At 40.6% G+C, this 14,155-nt stretch overlaps 1 protein-coding gene across 13 annotated transcripts in view; it reads right to left on the reverse strand.

Annotated features, from left to right (window-relative positions):
* The window catches only part of FREM1 (FRAS1 related extracellular matrix 1), a 91,445-nt gene that overhangs the window by 46,870 nt on the left and 30,420 nt on the right, over positions 1-14,155 (reverse strand). For 12 of the 13 annotated variants that reach the window (XR_007630461.1, XR_007630462.1, XR_007630463.1 and 9 more), the window contains exons 3-10: positions 9,935-10,029; positions 9,087-9,388; positions 8,406-8,602; positions 7,406-7,729; positions 5,858-5,966; positions 3,320-3,451; positions 1,329-1,673; positions 256-398 (exon numbers count right to left, since the gene is read on the reverse strand). Coding sequence is in view for 7 of the 13 variants with exons in the window: in XM_050328623.1 (XP_050184580.1) it covers positions 256-398; positions 1,329-1,673; positions 3,320-3,451; positions 5,858-5,966; positions 7,406-7,729; positions 8,406-8,602; positions 9,087-9,388; positions 9,935-10,029 (1,647 nt within the window). In the remaining 6 variants the exon portion in view is untranslated. The remainder of the gene's footprint in view (positions 1-255; positions 399-1,328; positions 1,674-3,319; positions 3,452-5,857; positions 5,967-7,405; positions 7,730-8,405; positions 8,603-9,086; positions 9,389-9,934; positions 10,030-14,155) is intronic. The other variant, XR_007630466.1, reaches the window with a different exon arrangement.

Raw genomic sequence — 14,155 nt, forward strand, 5'->3', positions numbered from 1 at the left:
ACAACTTGCTTTCAACATTTCACTTTGCAGTGTAGGAAAAAATCTTTGCAATGGACTTGTCTCTCTGCGGCCAGGCAGAGAATTACCCCAAGGAAAGCAAAAATAAGAAATAACTCTGAAGAGTGGTGTTTGTGGTGATGGCAAAGTGAAAATATCTATACCAGTTCAATTTGAAAGCCTGTCAGAACATGTAAGATCATTGGCCATTTTGAAGGAAAAATGCAAAAGGCTGCCCAAGATACTTCAGTTTCATACCTGTGTATCTGAGAGATTGGGAGGATCGTGGCTGTCACATAGCACAAACTCAAGGGAATCTTCAAATACTTCTCCTCCCAAATGATGATAATAAATTATTCCATTAAATAGATCCCTCTGAAGAAAACTGTTGACAGAATACCCTGTTGAATTGAAGAATATATCTTCTACTGAACAGTGCATGATTTTAGTAGTACATTAAAATTATCCATTAGCTCTGCAAGTAACTGGTGAAGCATAGAATAGAATCATAGAATCAGCTGGGTTGGAAAGGACCTCTGAGATCATCAAGTCCAACCCTTGATCCAACACCGCCATGGTTACTAGACCATGGCACTCAGTGCCACATCCAGTCTCGTCTTAAAAACCTCCAGGGATGGAGAATCCACCACTTCCCTGGGCAGCCCATTCCAATGCCTAATTACCCTCTCTGTAAAGAATTTCTCCCTAATATCCAACCTAAACCTCCCCTGGCAGAGCTTAAGACTGTGCCCTCTTGTCCTCTTTTCACCATAACCAGGGCAAGTCCTTTGAAATGTTCTCTCATTGTCTTCCTCATTCTTTGAAGATCATCAGCTTCTTTTCTATGTCACTTAAAGATCATTCAACACATAAAGCAACACAACAAATAGGCCTAAAGCCTTGTTCAGAAGAGAATCTGCAGGACTAGCAGCCTCTACAGCCTAGCACAGGAATTCCTGAATTCAGTTACATGGAGGGAGAGCTTTCTCCTCATTTAACATCATTATCATCATCTGTTAGCTCTGGACTTGTCATGGATCCTTGTAGGTAAACTAACTCCTGACTAGCCCGACTTCTCTGTAGGAGAAAAGTACTGTAGGAAAATAGACTCAGAGTGGAAGAATTGTAGGATAAATAGTGTACATAGGTACAGTTATCCTTATGCAGAGGCTGACGTAAATTAATTATGGGGGTTTTAAACTATAATGAAAGAAGTACAAGTTTGCCGTGATTTGTCCTGAGCCAAAGTAAGTTGTCTGATTGTAACTTTTAATGTAAACAAAAAAGGAGGGCACAAAGAAAAGCATGCTGTTGTGGATGTGTTTCATTACCTATCATGTTTGGTCCTGGTTTCTTCATGATTTCTCCAGCCTGCGATGGCTTGGTAATATTGAATAATATGTAATCATCACTGGAATCCATGTCAGAAGCATGAAGCATGGAGCTCTGAATCAGGATGGTCTGTCCCTCATGAACTTCAATAACCGTATTGCTGATCAGAAATGGAGGGCTGTCATCTTTAGGGAGAATATTGATTGGCAGTTTATGGCGAATACTGTGGGGCCCATCAAAAATTCTAAATACCACAAAGTCCTTAGTAGAATCACTGTCATCGTGATGGTAGTGAACAACTCCAGCCTGAATGTCAGAGACTGTGAACATGAATCCTTTCCCTCCTGTCAAAACAGTGGAAGAAAATGCATCAAAAATGTGTTCTGGGGTTCAGCCCAGAAGAGAATCCTTCCCCCAATATGAATGTCATTAAGGGAGAGAGAAAAACAAATGTAGAAAAATTAAATGTAACTTCATCTATCAGAAGCAAGTTGGTAGAACTTGGAATAGTTAATAAAAATGTAGAATTTGCTACTCTGGCAGTGGAGAAAATCCTCCAAATGTCCATTGCACTAAAGATAACTTAAATGGAGATATCAAGGATTTTTAACTGTGACTGTTTCCACTTTAATTTCAACCTCTACTTTTTTATCAGAACATTTTACATGTATCAAACAGAATATGCTTTATAATTAAACTCAGCATTTCACTGCAAGTAAAATGTTTTGTGGGGTTTTTTGTATATTGAGGTTTTTTACTGTTTATAATAAAACAATTTTATACCTCTGCTTCACTAGATGTGTTATACATACAGACAAGTATTCAGGCAAGTTAAAGGTTTCAAGAACTGTAGTCTGGTGCTGAAAGGTATGATCTCACCAGGGCTTCCAAGAAAAAAACCAAAGCATTCCTTTAAGGTTTGAACATCATTTGGTGCTTACTAGACAAAAAGACAATTGCCAAAAATTGTGTTGACGGTTTCCTCTGCATGTACCTTTGTGGAGATATAAATGAGAACAAGGCATAGTCACTGGAGAAGAAATATCCACCCCTGGCTGGTGTATGGGAGTCTGAGAAACCCTCAGACTGAACATGCAAGTATGGGGCTGCCACCAGGAGATGGGCCCTGCAGGCACAGTTGGTCTACTGCTCTACGGCCTGCAGCCCACCCTCTGCCCCTTGGCAGGCTGCACAGGCCCCCTGTAACACCATCTCTGGGGCTGAGTCTGCTTAGCACTGCTGACACCACACAGCTCTTGTCTGTAGTTTTACAAGAGGATGATCTTGCAGACAATGAACTCGTTGGCAGTAGTTTCCTGAAATAAAATGTACTTCTGAGTAGTTTCTATTTCCACTAAATTCCAAATAGCAACTTCCCCTTTTCTTTAAATGCTTGGTTTGTGTTTCTAGATTATGCATTTTACATGAATGTGTTTGACTATCAAAAAAAACAGCACTGACAGTGGCAGAATGTTCCCACCTTGCGAAGAGCAGAGTCCCTTTTGTTACGTAATCATTTTCCCAAGAGCTGTGCCATCTCATGGGCTGCAGAGCAAAACTTAGCAGTATCAATAAGGCAGAAGGTTAATGAATTACAAGTCTAATTTAATTGTCATTTTCTGAAATAAACCTTAAAGGTACCAGTAAGTACAACTGTGTCCAAATGTTGTCTGTATTTGCCAATAAATCAAAATCACTTGGCATTCTTTAGCATCTTGCAAGCAAAAATGTCAGAAGTGTAAATGCAGTGACTGCGTTTCACCTGTCATGCTTCTCAATGAAAGCATAGGTGATTTCTTTAAAATTTCAGCTTTGGAATGTAAACCTGTATTAGGAAAGTAAAGGTTTAAATGCCAAATCTTTTAATATTCCGATTTTAATCCCCATACCCAGCATGGTTGTAGCAGGGGAAGGCAGTCAGCAGAAGGCGTAGAGCTGTTGCATTATCACAGAGGATAAATTCCCAGTCTCTGGAGTTGAAATGACATACCTCTCACTGAGAGCCGCCCATGCTGTAAGCCATCGACTGTGACCAAGTGAACATTTTGGATGTCATCGTTGTCTACAATTTGGAAGTGTTGCCATGTGATGGGTCGGGATTGCCCCTCTAGGAGGTTGAGGCCTGCAAAGAGCAGAGCATTACATCACCAAATCACCCGTGACATTCAATGCTGTCAGCATCTAGCCCTTCTAAATGTGTTTACAGCCAGGAAAAAAGCCAGAACGTTTAATTCCATCTACACACCTCCCTGCGACAGGCATTCCAGTGGATGTTCAGGTTGGACAAAAGCAAAAATGTCTTCATTGAAAGAGTGGTTAAACATTGAAACAGGCTCTTCAGGGAAGTGGTGGAGTCACCATCCCTGGAAGTGTTCGAAAAACAAGTAGACGTGGCACACTGTGATATGGTTTAGTGGGCATGGTGGTATTTGGATGAAGGCTGGACTTGATAATCTTGGAGGTCTTTTTCAGCCTTAATGATTCTATGACGCTATGATTGTAAGGCCATCTAAAAGCCTGATAACAGCTTCTGACCTACTCACCTTAGTTAACTGTCTTTCAGGCATCTTTTTCAGAGAAATAATCTATTCTGGTGCTGCACAGTACACTTCGTGCAGGTGGCTTGGTGTGCAAACTGCACATTGTGCCCTGGGTGGGGGGGAATGGGTGAGCCCCAGGTGAGGGAACCGTGAATGGGCACAGACCCTTTGTCTAACAAAAGGCACAGGGAGTGGCTGGTCACATAGAAATGCTGCAGGACCTGATAAACAGCAAGAACAAATATCACCATTGGAACAAGTACACAGACTGTGAGGGTATAACAGCCCAGGGGTTCTTTTGTTCAGGGTCCCTCCATACAGACACTCAGTTTGCGCTGGTTTTGTGTTGCTGCACCAAGTTGAATTACATAAAGGAACCAGATATCTGTGACTCAGTTATGGAAAACCCAGGTTCGAGCCAGTAATTAGTCTGATAGTGTGAATGTGGTGCGTGCAGGGAGTCAAGAGGGTCACCCACTGGCGCACTGGAGCTGCCAGCTGTGAAGGGGTTGTGGTCCCAGCAGTGAAAGTCTAGGGTGGTGCAAGTGTGGCTCACAGAGAGAGCCATCTGAACCGTCAGACAGGAAAGTTTCCTTAATATCTGGTTCCAATTACCTGATAAACTAGCAAGGCGCATCTCTGGACATTTGCACAGACTGGAGTCTTGCACTTGAAATCTCACAATGTCTGAAACTGGGCACTCAGCTTCCTTTGTGGGTCTGCATCTAAAAATATATCTTGATCTTCATGATGGAGAACAACATTGCTTCATCTTATTCCAACAATTATTTCAGGTGGGTTTCTCTGTGTAGTGGTTTTGAGTCTAGGCCTTCCTTGGAGACCAGGTTGTAACCAAGGAACCAAGTCCATGTTCCCAGTATTCCATACAATTTTTACGTAAGCAGGAGTATAAAGAAGAAGAGAGAGGAAGCTCTCGCTCTCTTTCTTCCAGCAGACCAAAGGCAAAGGTTCTTTGCTGTCGCTCTGCCCGGGCGAGGCAGTGAGGCCTGGTGCGCCTACTCGGCCTTGAGAGGCAGGGAGTGCCGGCGGTTGTGTGGTGCGGTTCGCTGTTCTCATGAGGGAAGTATTTGCTTTTTATCCTTTTTATCCCTTTTTTCCCTTTTCCCTTTCCCTTCCCTTTTCCCTTTTGGGGGGTTCCCTATGGGTGTTATATTGTATATAATTCTATTTATATATATAAATGTGTTTCACTTGAAATTCAGTTTGGTTTGGATTCTTTTGATTTTTTTTTTTGGTGATCTTTTCGATCCACTGTGAGAGAGGGAGAGGGAGGGGGAAGGTTTTGTCCCTGTGGTCTGGGCACTTGGCTGGGAGCCAAGTCCAACTTGTGACACTCTGGAAGACATGAGGTGCCTTCCTCTCAGCTCCTTCCCTTTCTACGGTGAGGAATCTGCATTTCCTCCAGCATTAACTTCAAGACTCATTTGATCTTACACCTTTGCCTTTTGATGATTAAATATCAATGTACATTTCACTCTCTAACAGGAGACCCTGTTCCCTTTACAGTACAGACATCATAAATCTGTTTGGATTAGGCTTAACCCTGTAAGGTTTCCAGGCTTTAAATGGCTGGTGGTATATTATGCCCTCTTTTCCCAGTCATTCATTTTTGCACACTTCCACTTTAAACAACACCAACAAGCCTTGGTCTTTCCCATATGCTATCCTACTACTTCTATTCCATCATATCTTTGTCCTTACTATTTATGCATTTTTATGTACAGTTCTTTCTTTAAATGCTGTATAAACAAATCCTAATTTTCCCTTTCTTCTTTATTCTTCATTCCTGTTAAAACCTTTAACATGTTCCCTCCAAAATGGATAAAGGGAAAGAATAGATAATATGCCCCTTCAGTTTAATGATCCTTAAACTCCAGATGTAAATCTGAATTTTAGAGCTTTGTCAAATGTCTGTGACAAATGTTATAAATTTTGTAGCAAAATAAACTGAGCAAAAGAGATCTCACCTGTATTCCATGAAACCCGAGGGGCATTTGTATCTGTTGTTCTGATAGAAAGATGGACAGTGATTGGCAAACTCCTTTCAAAGTAGAAGTCATGAACCTCAAACTCCACCTGTTGTGAAAAGAGACAAAGTGTTTATTGAAAAAAAAAAGGCCCTGAAAACCAAATGTACCTCAAAACACATATAGTGCATTATATTCTAAGAGATCTTACAGGCTTCTGATAGTATGTTAATAAACAAAACTTGATTTAAGTTCTAAAAGAAGCAATTGAAGTTCTCCATTAGATTGAGTATCTATCTTCTGTGCTCTTCACAGTGAATTCTGTGAAACTTAGTTTGCATTGTGTGGAAATGAATGGGAAAGATAAGCATTCTCATTGTTTGGAGTACAATTAACTCAGCAATTAATATAAGGCTTTTTTTATTAGTAATAATAAAAGTGGGAGGGGGCATTTCCTGCTCTTGTAAGACATGTAGCATCAAAAACAAATACAAAAGAAAATCTATGGGGCGGCATAGAAAAAATATAATTTTAAGAAAAAAAAACAGTCAGACTCTTGAGTTGTCAAACTCTGTGACTGTCAAATTCCTGAACCTGCAGTCAAACTGTCCTTAAAGCAGGACAGAGACAAAGCACTTAGGGAGCAGACGGTTTAGTAGGATGTCTGATCCTCACACTAAGGAAACAGAAAGATAGGAGATTCCTGTGACAGCCAGGGTTAAAAAAGAGGCCTGTCAGAATCAGGTGCCAGTTACTGTTACTGTTCCTCTGCTTTCCGGTCATCTTTCCTCAGCTTACCTTGCTCTGATTTTTCTGTTTCTTCAGTTTTGTTACTTCAGCACCAACCATTTTGTTTTGATGGGGTAATTCCTTAACTATCTTACCAGACTGTTATTTTATAACTTACTCCAGACTCTGCAGACAGCAGCTTGATCTCATAATTTGCATCATGTTGTCTATGTTAGTGACATGCTTTTATCACTCCCAACAGGAACTGTTGGGAGTCCCTTTTTGTTATCCCCACGCCACCACTGCCACAGCAGGTAGGCTGTAAGACCAAATGGGACTTCTGACCTTTAGCTGGTCCATCTTTCATGACTTTAAATATGTCACCTCTACATAGGATCACAGGGATGAGTACTGCCATGTATGGGTAAAAGCTGTGTGGAAAAGGCACCACTGATCTTTCCAAAGGCTCTTGGGTAGATCTACAAGTACTGTTATTTCCCTATTCCCCTTATAAAAAGTAAAATAAAATAAAATAAAATAAACATCCTGTTTAGATTTTCTCAGTCAGAGGGGCTAAAATATTTCATTGCAAAGAAATTCTTACAAAGTGAGCAATAAATATGTAATTTGTGTTAGATAGTTAAAGTGATGAGTCATAAGGAAAAGTGGTAAAAGATTTTAACCTCTGCTCCTGCACTGTATATAGTTATAGAAACATTTTTTTCTGAAAAATGTCCATTACATATGAATGCATGTATTTACAGCTCACTGAATCTTTTGGAGATTAAAACAGCAAATGCTAATACATTCCACTGTTACCTCATAATTCCTCCTCTCTGTGTGGCTGTTATTTGGAGGCTGATAAGCAATGAGCATGTCACTGAGATCTTTCCAGGTGAAGGAGCCAACAGGTTTTGTGTGGTCAGACAGGTGAGTGATGAAGCCCTGAGGAGGTGGCTTGGTAATGTTGAATACAAGCAGGGACTTTGGAGTTTCATTGTCTTCAGCATCAACGGTTGTGGTTGAAATGGGGGTTAAAATAAATTGATCTACTTCCAGGATGAACTTTGCCATTGGGGCAGCTTTGGGTGTTTGGTTGGGAACAGCACCTTTAATGTGAACAGGGAGCCACGCATACTCAGTCTATAACAGGAAAAAATGAGACAACTGAAAAGGCAAAGTAAGGCAAACAAAGAAAATTCACTGTCTGATAACTTCACAGAGTAAATTGGGGTACACATTAATGGAACAATTATTTTGAAAAAAAAGAATTGAAATCTTTTAATTGCAAAATGCCTAAAGTAAATATTGAGATGTCATAAATATGACTTCCAGGATCACTAGTCTTACTTGTGTCCTTAATCTGGGGCTGAAACAATTTACTTAATATGATGTGAGTTTAATGAATAACTTTATCTGACAGAAGCATACACAAGCCATTAATTATTATTAACTGAATATGTTCACACAACTCTTAACTTGTTAATTACTGTATATGTTGAAGTCACTGCAGATCATGCTGTATAAAAAATGTGGAATTATGCCAGAATTAATTTATCTTTCAGGATAAACTACTTATGTCTGACAGTAATCAACCAAAGATGTTTCTCTGCAGCCATAACGACCAAAGCATGGAGGCATGGAGATAATGCCTTTCATTTTCCCAGCTGGCAACGTTCTAAGAACTGAACAAAGTTTAAGGCTCCCTATCTCTCTTCAAATGTGAAGAAAAACAAACAAACAAAACAAAATACGACCAAAAAAACCACACCAAAACCAGAAAGACAATCAGACATTGTAATCTTGCATAAAAATCTACCTTGTGCAGAGTTTTGCTTCTTCTGTCTGTGAGATCCAATCTCACAGGAATATAATCAATGTCAGGTGAGGGAGGGTCAAGGTGTCGATACCGAATCCCCATCCTCAGAAATTCTTCACAGCTCATTTTTTTGTTGTGAATGACTCCTAGTCCCTGCATGCAGCTCCCATTTCTGCACTGCTGGCCCAGGCTGTGCTCTGTAACCCAACAGAAGCAATAATGAAATAGTTACTGGAGCAAGAAAGGACAGGGGGAACACGTCTGTACAAATAAAGATGAGATGAGAATAAGGGCTCCTTTCCTGACTCAACTTTTCCTACAGGTTTTTATTTTTAACTGACATCTTCCAGTCTCATCCTCCCTTTGTCTCTGAGTTAGTTGCTGCCTTAAACAACTCCCTAAACTGTTTCTGTTACACCTTGGCACTCACAGAGTGGTCACATTTTGCCCACACATCTAGGAGAAAAAACTCAAATCACGGAATTACTGACCCAGATCTGCGATCTGCATTGTGCCCCACAAAAATTTCATGTCTCTTTCATGTCCATGATAGCTCAAGCTGTTCATTAAACTTCACATGACCCACTCTTACCCAGCATGTCTGAAACAACCCACTACTGCAGACTTAATCTGCTGTGTCTCTTTGAACATGCTAATGCAAACAACTGAAGCACATCGTACTAGTGCCAGGGAATGAGCTCCGTGGCTGATCTCCATGAATCTGCTCTTGCTTCACTTTCCCGGTGGTGAGCTGGCCATGTGCAGGCAGGTGGGTTTCTGAAGAGATTATGGAAATGGTGCAATCCAGATTTGTCTTCCTGTCATAATCAAAAGTGAGAATGTTCTTGTCAATCACCCTGGACAGACCATAGTATTCAGGGACCTCCAGGGCATGGGAGCGCATTTTTATGATGTTGCAGTCTGGCTCAAGTAACTGCACGTGAAGGGTGAATGTTTCTACAAATGTTTCCACTTCTGTAAACCTGCAAGTGACAGAAGAAAATCAATTATGCTTCATCCCATCTTCTGTTGTTTTGAGAATTGGGCACTGTCCTTATCTTCTAAACTGAATTACTTGAACCCCTTTCTCTCTTGTGCCCTCAAATCCCAGACTGCCATGGTCCAGACCCTGCTGCCCGACTCCCCAGTCTTGTAAGCAGGGTGTCTATGGGAAGGAAGAGGTTACTCTCTGTGTATATGCAAGTGTCTGTCCCTATCAGCAGAAGAGCAGAGAATATACACTACTCTGAAATTACTGTTGTCACTCTCAATAGCACAATGAAAAATCACTGAGTTTCTGTTGTAAGCAAGCAATGCATAATGCACGTATTGTGAGTGTATTTGCAATACATGGTGAGAAATATTTCTGTAAACAGATGGTCACTTTTTGACTAATGATGCAGCTACTGGATCGAAGTAGTTACAACATGTACAGCAGAGCATGCTTTTACTGTGAAAAATGGACTGTTTGCTCTTCCTGAAGGTGTGCTCCTGGTAACAGTGAAGTGGGATCTCCTGCCACTGCTCACCTGTACAGCCTAAGCATGACCATGTCTTCGTCTAAAATTGGACAGCCATTGTGGGTATATTTGACTTCATTAGGAAGGAAGTGACAGTCAAAAACCTGTGAAGAAGAAAGAACAGATTAGTACAACACTGTCAAGGATATTAACTTAACGGCATCTGTTCAATTCCTCTCTGAGTGTCAGTAATGCATCAGACTGAGAGAATTTTTAATACGTATTTCATTTCTATGTATAGGTATTCACCTGTTCTGTAATCTCCCAGTGAGAGTCAGAGCAACCACTTTAATGTGGGGCTCCTAGCCCTCTACAATTAGAAGGTGAAGGGCCACAAGTGATTGTTTCAGGCTGTCAAGTCCCTCCCCAGTGCAACAAATAATTTGAGCTAGTACTTCTTTACCACTGCAGCCTGTGGAGTTCAGGATGCAGGTGTATCCAGTGGTACATACAACTGCAGTGGTGCTGAAAAATAAGCAGTTCCTGCATTGTAATGTGAGATTTATCAGCTTCTAAAGTTGCTCATGGAGGTAGCTTGATTATATAGTAAAACTTGATTTCTGGTCACTACCACTGGACTACAATAGAATGACCCAGAGACACTTCTCTGTTAGAAATTCTGACAACTGAGATTTGTTCCATGTTTTTGTGATACTGACTTTGTACCAGCAGCTCTTTACTAGATCAGATATCATCTCTGTGCCATACCTACCCCATCCCAAAGTCACTGTAATCCCAAGCAGATTTCTATATTGTTTCCACTAGGTAAATCAAAATAGACTAATTCTTATGATATATCTGATACAGGCAAAATCTGTGAGGCTGTCTGGCCACAGTTTAACCATCTAAGCCAGACACTTGTTTCAAGCAGATTGATTTATTTAATAGTTGGTCTTGTGAAAGCAAGGCAATGAAGAAAAATGCCTGACACAAATAGAAAAAAGATTGCTTTGTCGAGTTCTGACACACCTATTCTTTACAAAAGGGATTTGGATTCTGGAGCATACAATGTTCATGTCCTCACATACTGCAGTTTTCAAGTCTGACAAATTACAGTTCCAATACTGTGATGTTTCTTTATAGAAACATCAGATGAAAGCTCCTAGGGTGGATAAAACCATGTCTGTGTTATCTCTTTGATAACAGGGAAACCCTACACCATGGTCCATGGAGGATACTCAAGTTTCATATCTACAGAGAGACAAGGCTTATTCTTGTCAGCAGGAAGCCAAAAGTTGATCACTGCATTACCTATCTCACTGTGAATCTAAATTTAAGTTTGGTTGCATTTTTATGGGCACTATACACAAATAGTTATATGGACTTCCATATAAATTCCATAATGCAAAATCTGTTCAACATTCACTAATAGACCTAATCGGGCCATAACTAATAACTATTAACTACATATATGGCTGACTGACATGTCACGTTTTTGTTGGTTTTTTTTTTAAGAGGTCATTTCTTACTGACAGTAATTTCTTAAAATATGACAAAAGAATCATGAAAATGAAGTGCCTTGCTTGAATTACCTTCATTTCCCCAAACACTTTGGAGGATGGTGGAATGGCTTGGGGATTTTAGTGAGATTCTAAAATGCTGACTGTAAGTGCAGCTCATGGAGAAAATCTTTGAATGCTCTTATTTTCAGTGCAAAAATAAATTAATACTCTAATTCCTAAACTAGTTGTCAGAATGGAAAACTGGTTGGAATTTATCAGCTTTTATTATTACTGGAAGGGTCCACTTTTACTGAAGTTTTTCTCAGATGCTCAAGATATGTGATAATTGTTCTATACTCTTAGCAATTTTAAATGTATTGCCTGCTTTTAATTTTCATCAAGATGTGCACTGTACAAAGCCTTTTTTTCTTTTTTTTAAGTAATGGATTAGTTGATTTTCAGACACATACACAATGATCAACCTCTTAAAATAATCTGTAATATACAGTGTTACCAAAAGTATGTTTGGTTTCATTTGTTAACTCTGCCTAGAAACAAAGGACAAAAACAGTTTGTGAAAAACAAAATTACTCTCGTACGATGAAGGTTTTGACTATGTTGTGGCTGTTCTGTTGTCTATTATTTTCAAATGCCACAGAAATATGTGCTTTGCTGTTTTACAAACAAAACCAACAAATATCTCTCTTTCTTCCTTAATGTCTTTTCTTTCTTAGTACAAGCTAACATAAAGGAACATGGCAGTTAACCAATTAATTAGATAGTCTTAAGTGATATTCTACAAAAATGGAAAATAAAATTAAGTTACACGGTGTGTTACCTTCAGGGAAAAAAAAGAAAGTATATTATATACAAACCCCACTCATATTACAGCTTCAGAAGATTAATGTTGTACCCCAAAGATGAGACTGATGAGCCCTTGAAGTCAGTAGGGTTTTGGTGACAGAAGGATGCTGTGGGGGACCATGTCAAAGGCTTTACAGAAGTCCAGATAAATGACATCTGTAGCCCTTCCTTTGTCCACTGATGCAGTCACTCCATCACAGAAGGTCACTGGATTGGTCAGGCAGAACTTGCCCTTGGTGAAGCCGTGCTGGCTGTCCAGAATCACCTCCCTGTCCTCCATGTCTCTTATCATGGCTTTTCTCAGAGGATGTGTACCATGATCTTCCCAGGCACAGAGGGGAGTCTGACAGGTCAGTAGTCCCCAGGGAGGATCTACCCTTTTTAAAGTTGTAAAATGTTTCCCTTTTTCCAGTCTGGAAACTGGGATTTGCCCTAACTGCCATAACTTTTCAAATATCATGGAGAGAGACTACATCAGGTCCCATCATATCAAGGAATTAATTTTTCTCATTTTAAGACATCACTAGTTTCACATCAGGGAGCCCCTGGTGGTCCAGTGGTAAGGGCGCAGCGCTGTCAGCGCCGAGACCCGGGTTCAATTCCCGGTCAGGGCCACTCCCCGGGCCAGATGGAGCTCGTTAGCCTTAAAGGCAACCCACCTACGTCCTGAGGACCTCACTGCCACTGTCCAAGCTCGCTTGGCCCTGGCAGATGAACCTTAGGATTAAAGGGTGGGCTCAGTTCCGCGCACACTGTGTCTCACCTAAAAAATCCAATGTGCAGGCTGGAAGGTGTAAAGACCTTCCCCGGATCTTCGCTCACGAAGACTGGCCATTATTATTATTATTATTATTAGTTTCACATCTTAATTGATAACAAGGGGATGGAAAATGAAGGACCTTTCCATGAATATCTGCTACCACTGAGTGACAATCAGTTTATATGTTTATTAAGACACAATCTGCTTTGCAAAAAGAAACATCTGTTTTATGTTTCCTGATATGTTTTCCTTTTATATGAACAGGCAACTCTAATTGTCTGTAAATTTGCTGGGTAAGACAAAGGAGATCTAAATCTTTTCCTAATTACTGTTTAGCTTTGTGGGGTTTTTTTCCACTTCAACTGCCTTTCAATTACAATTTATAATTAAATTGTCATGCATTCCTAGAACATTACTCACTTTACTGGCAGTAAACCAGATCATAACAGAGATGTTTTTTAGCTGCAGAGTCTCCTGTAGGAAGAGCACGAGTGGCCCCAGGAAATCCAGACTCTAGCACCTTTGTTTGGGAATGGAGAAAGCTCAGGAAGCACGAGCAGCCACAGCCTCTCTACAGTCTGGTACCCTGGGGTCGCCTGTGCAGCAGAGCCCTTCCCTCTAGATGTTGTGCCTGCGGCCTCCAAGAGCCACACTCGACTGCCTGGGCACACATCAGAGCCATGAAATGACAGGTTCTCAACAGAGATGGAGCTGCGAGTGGGGAAGTCAAGGACTGCAGGTATTTTGGAAAACAAGGTATGGGGAATACACATCTCCTGGGATCTCTTGAAAAGTACCTCTCTAACTGTGTCCTTGAAACATGTTGACTTACACAGGACAAAGAGGCTATTTCAAAACACCTGGTATTTCTACAGCACATAGAAGCTGAGGTGGAAACTGAAAGCAAAGTCACTTCCTCAGCCACACTGCCTACAGAAGAGGTTTGTCAGAGGTTTGACATATGTCTCTGTTTTTCTCCTCTTTTTCTTCCTCTTCTTTAGATTGGATATTAGGAAAAATTTCTTCACTGAAGGGGTGGTCAGTGTTCAAAACTTGTGTAGATGTGGTGCTTAGGGACATGGTTTAACAGTAGACCTGGCAGTGCTGGGTTAATGATTGGACTCAATGATCTGCAAAGTCTTTTCCAACCTTAATGATTCTATG

The sequence above is a fragment of the Myiozetetes cayanensis genome, unplaced genomic scaffold (assembly GCF_022539395.1).
Source record: "Myiozetetes cayanensis isolate MyiCay16 unplaced genomic scaffold, myiCay2020 scf4, whole genome shotgun sequence".
In the NCBI taxonomy this organism is placed as follows: domain Eukaryota; kingdom Metazoa; phylum Chordata; class Aves; order Passeriformes; family Tyrannidae; genus Myiozetetes; species Myiozetetes cayanensis.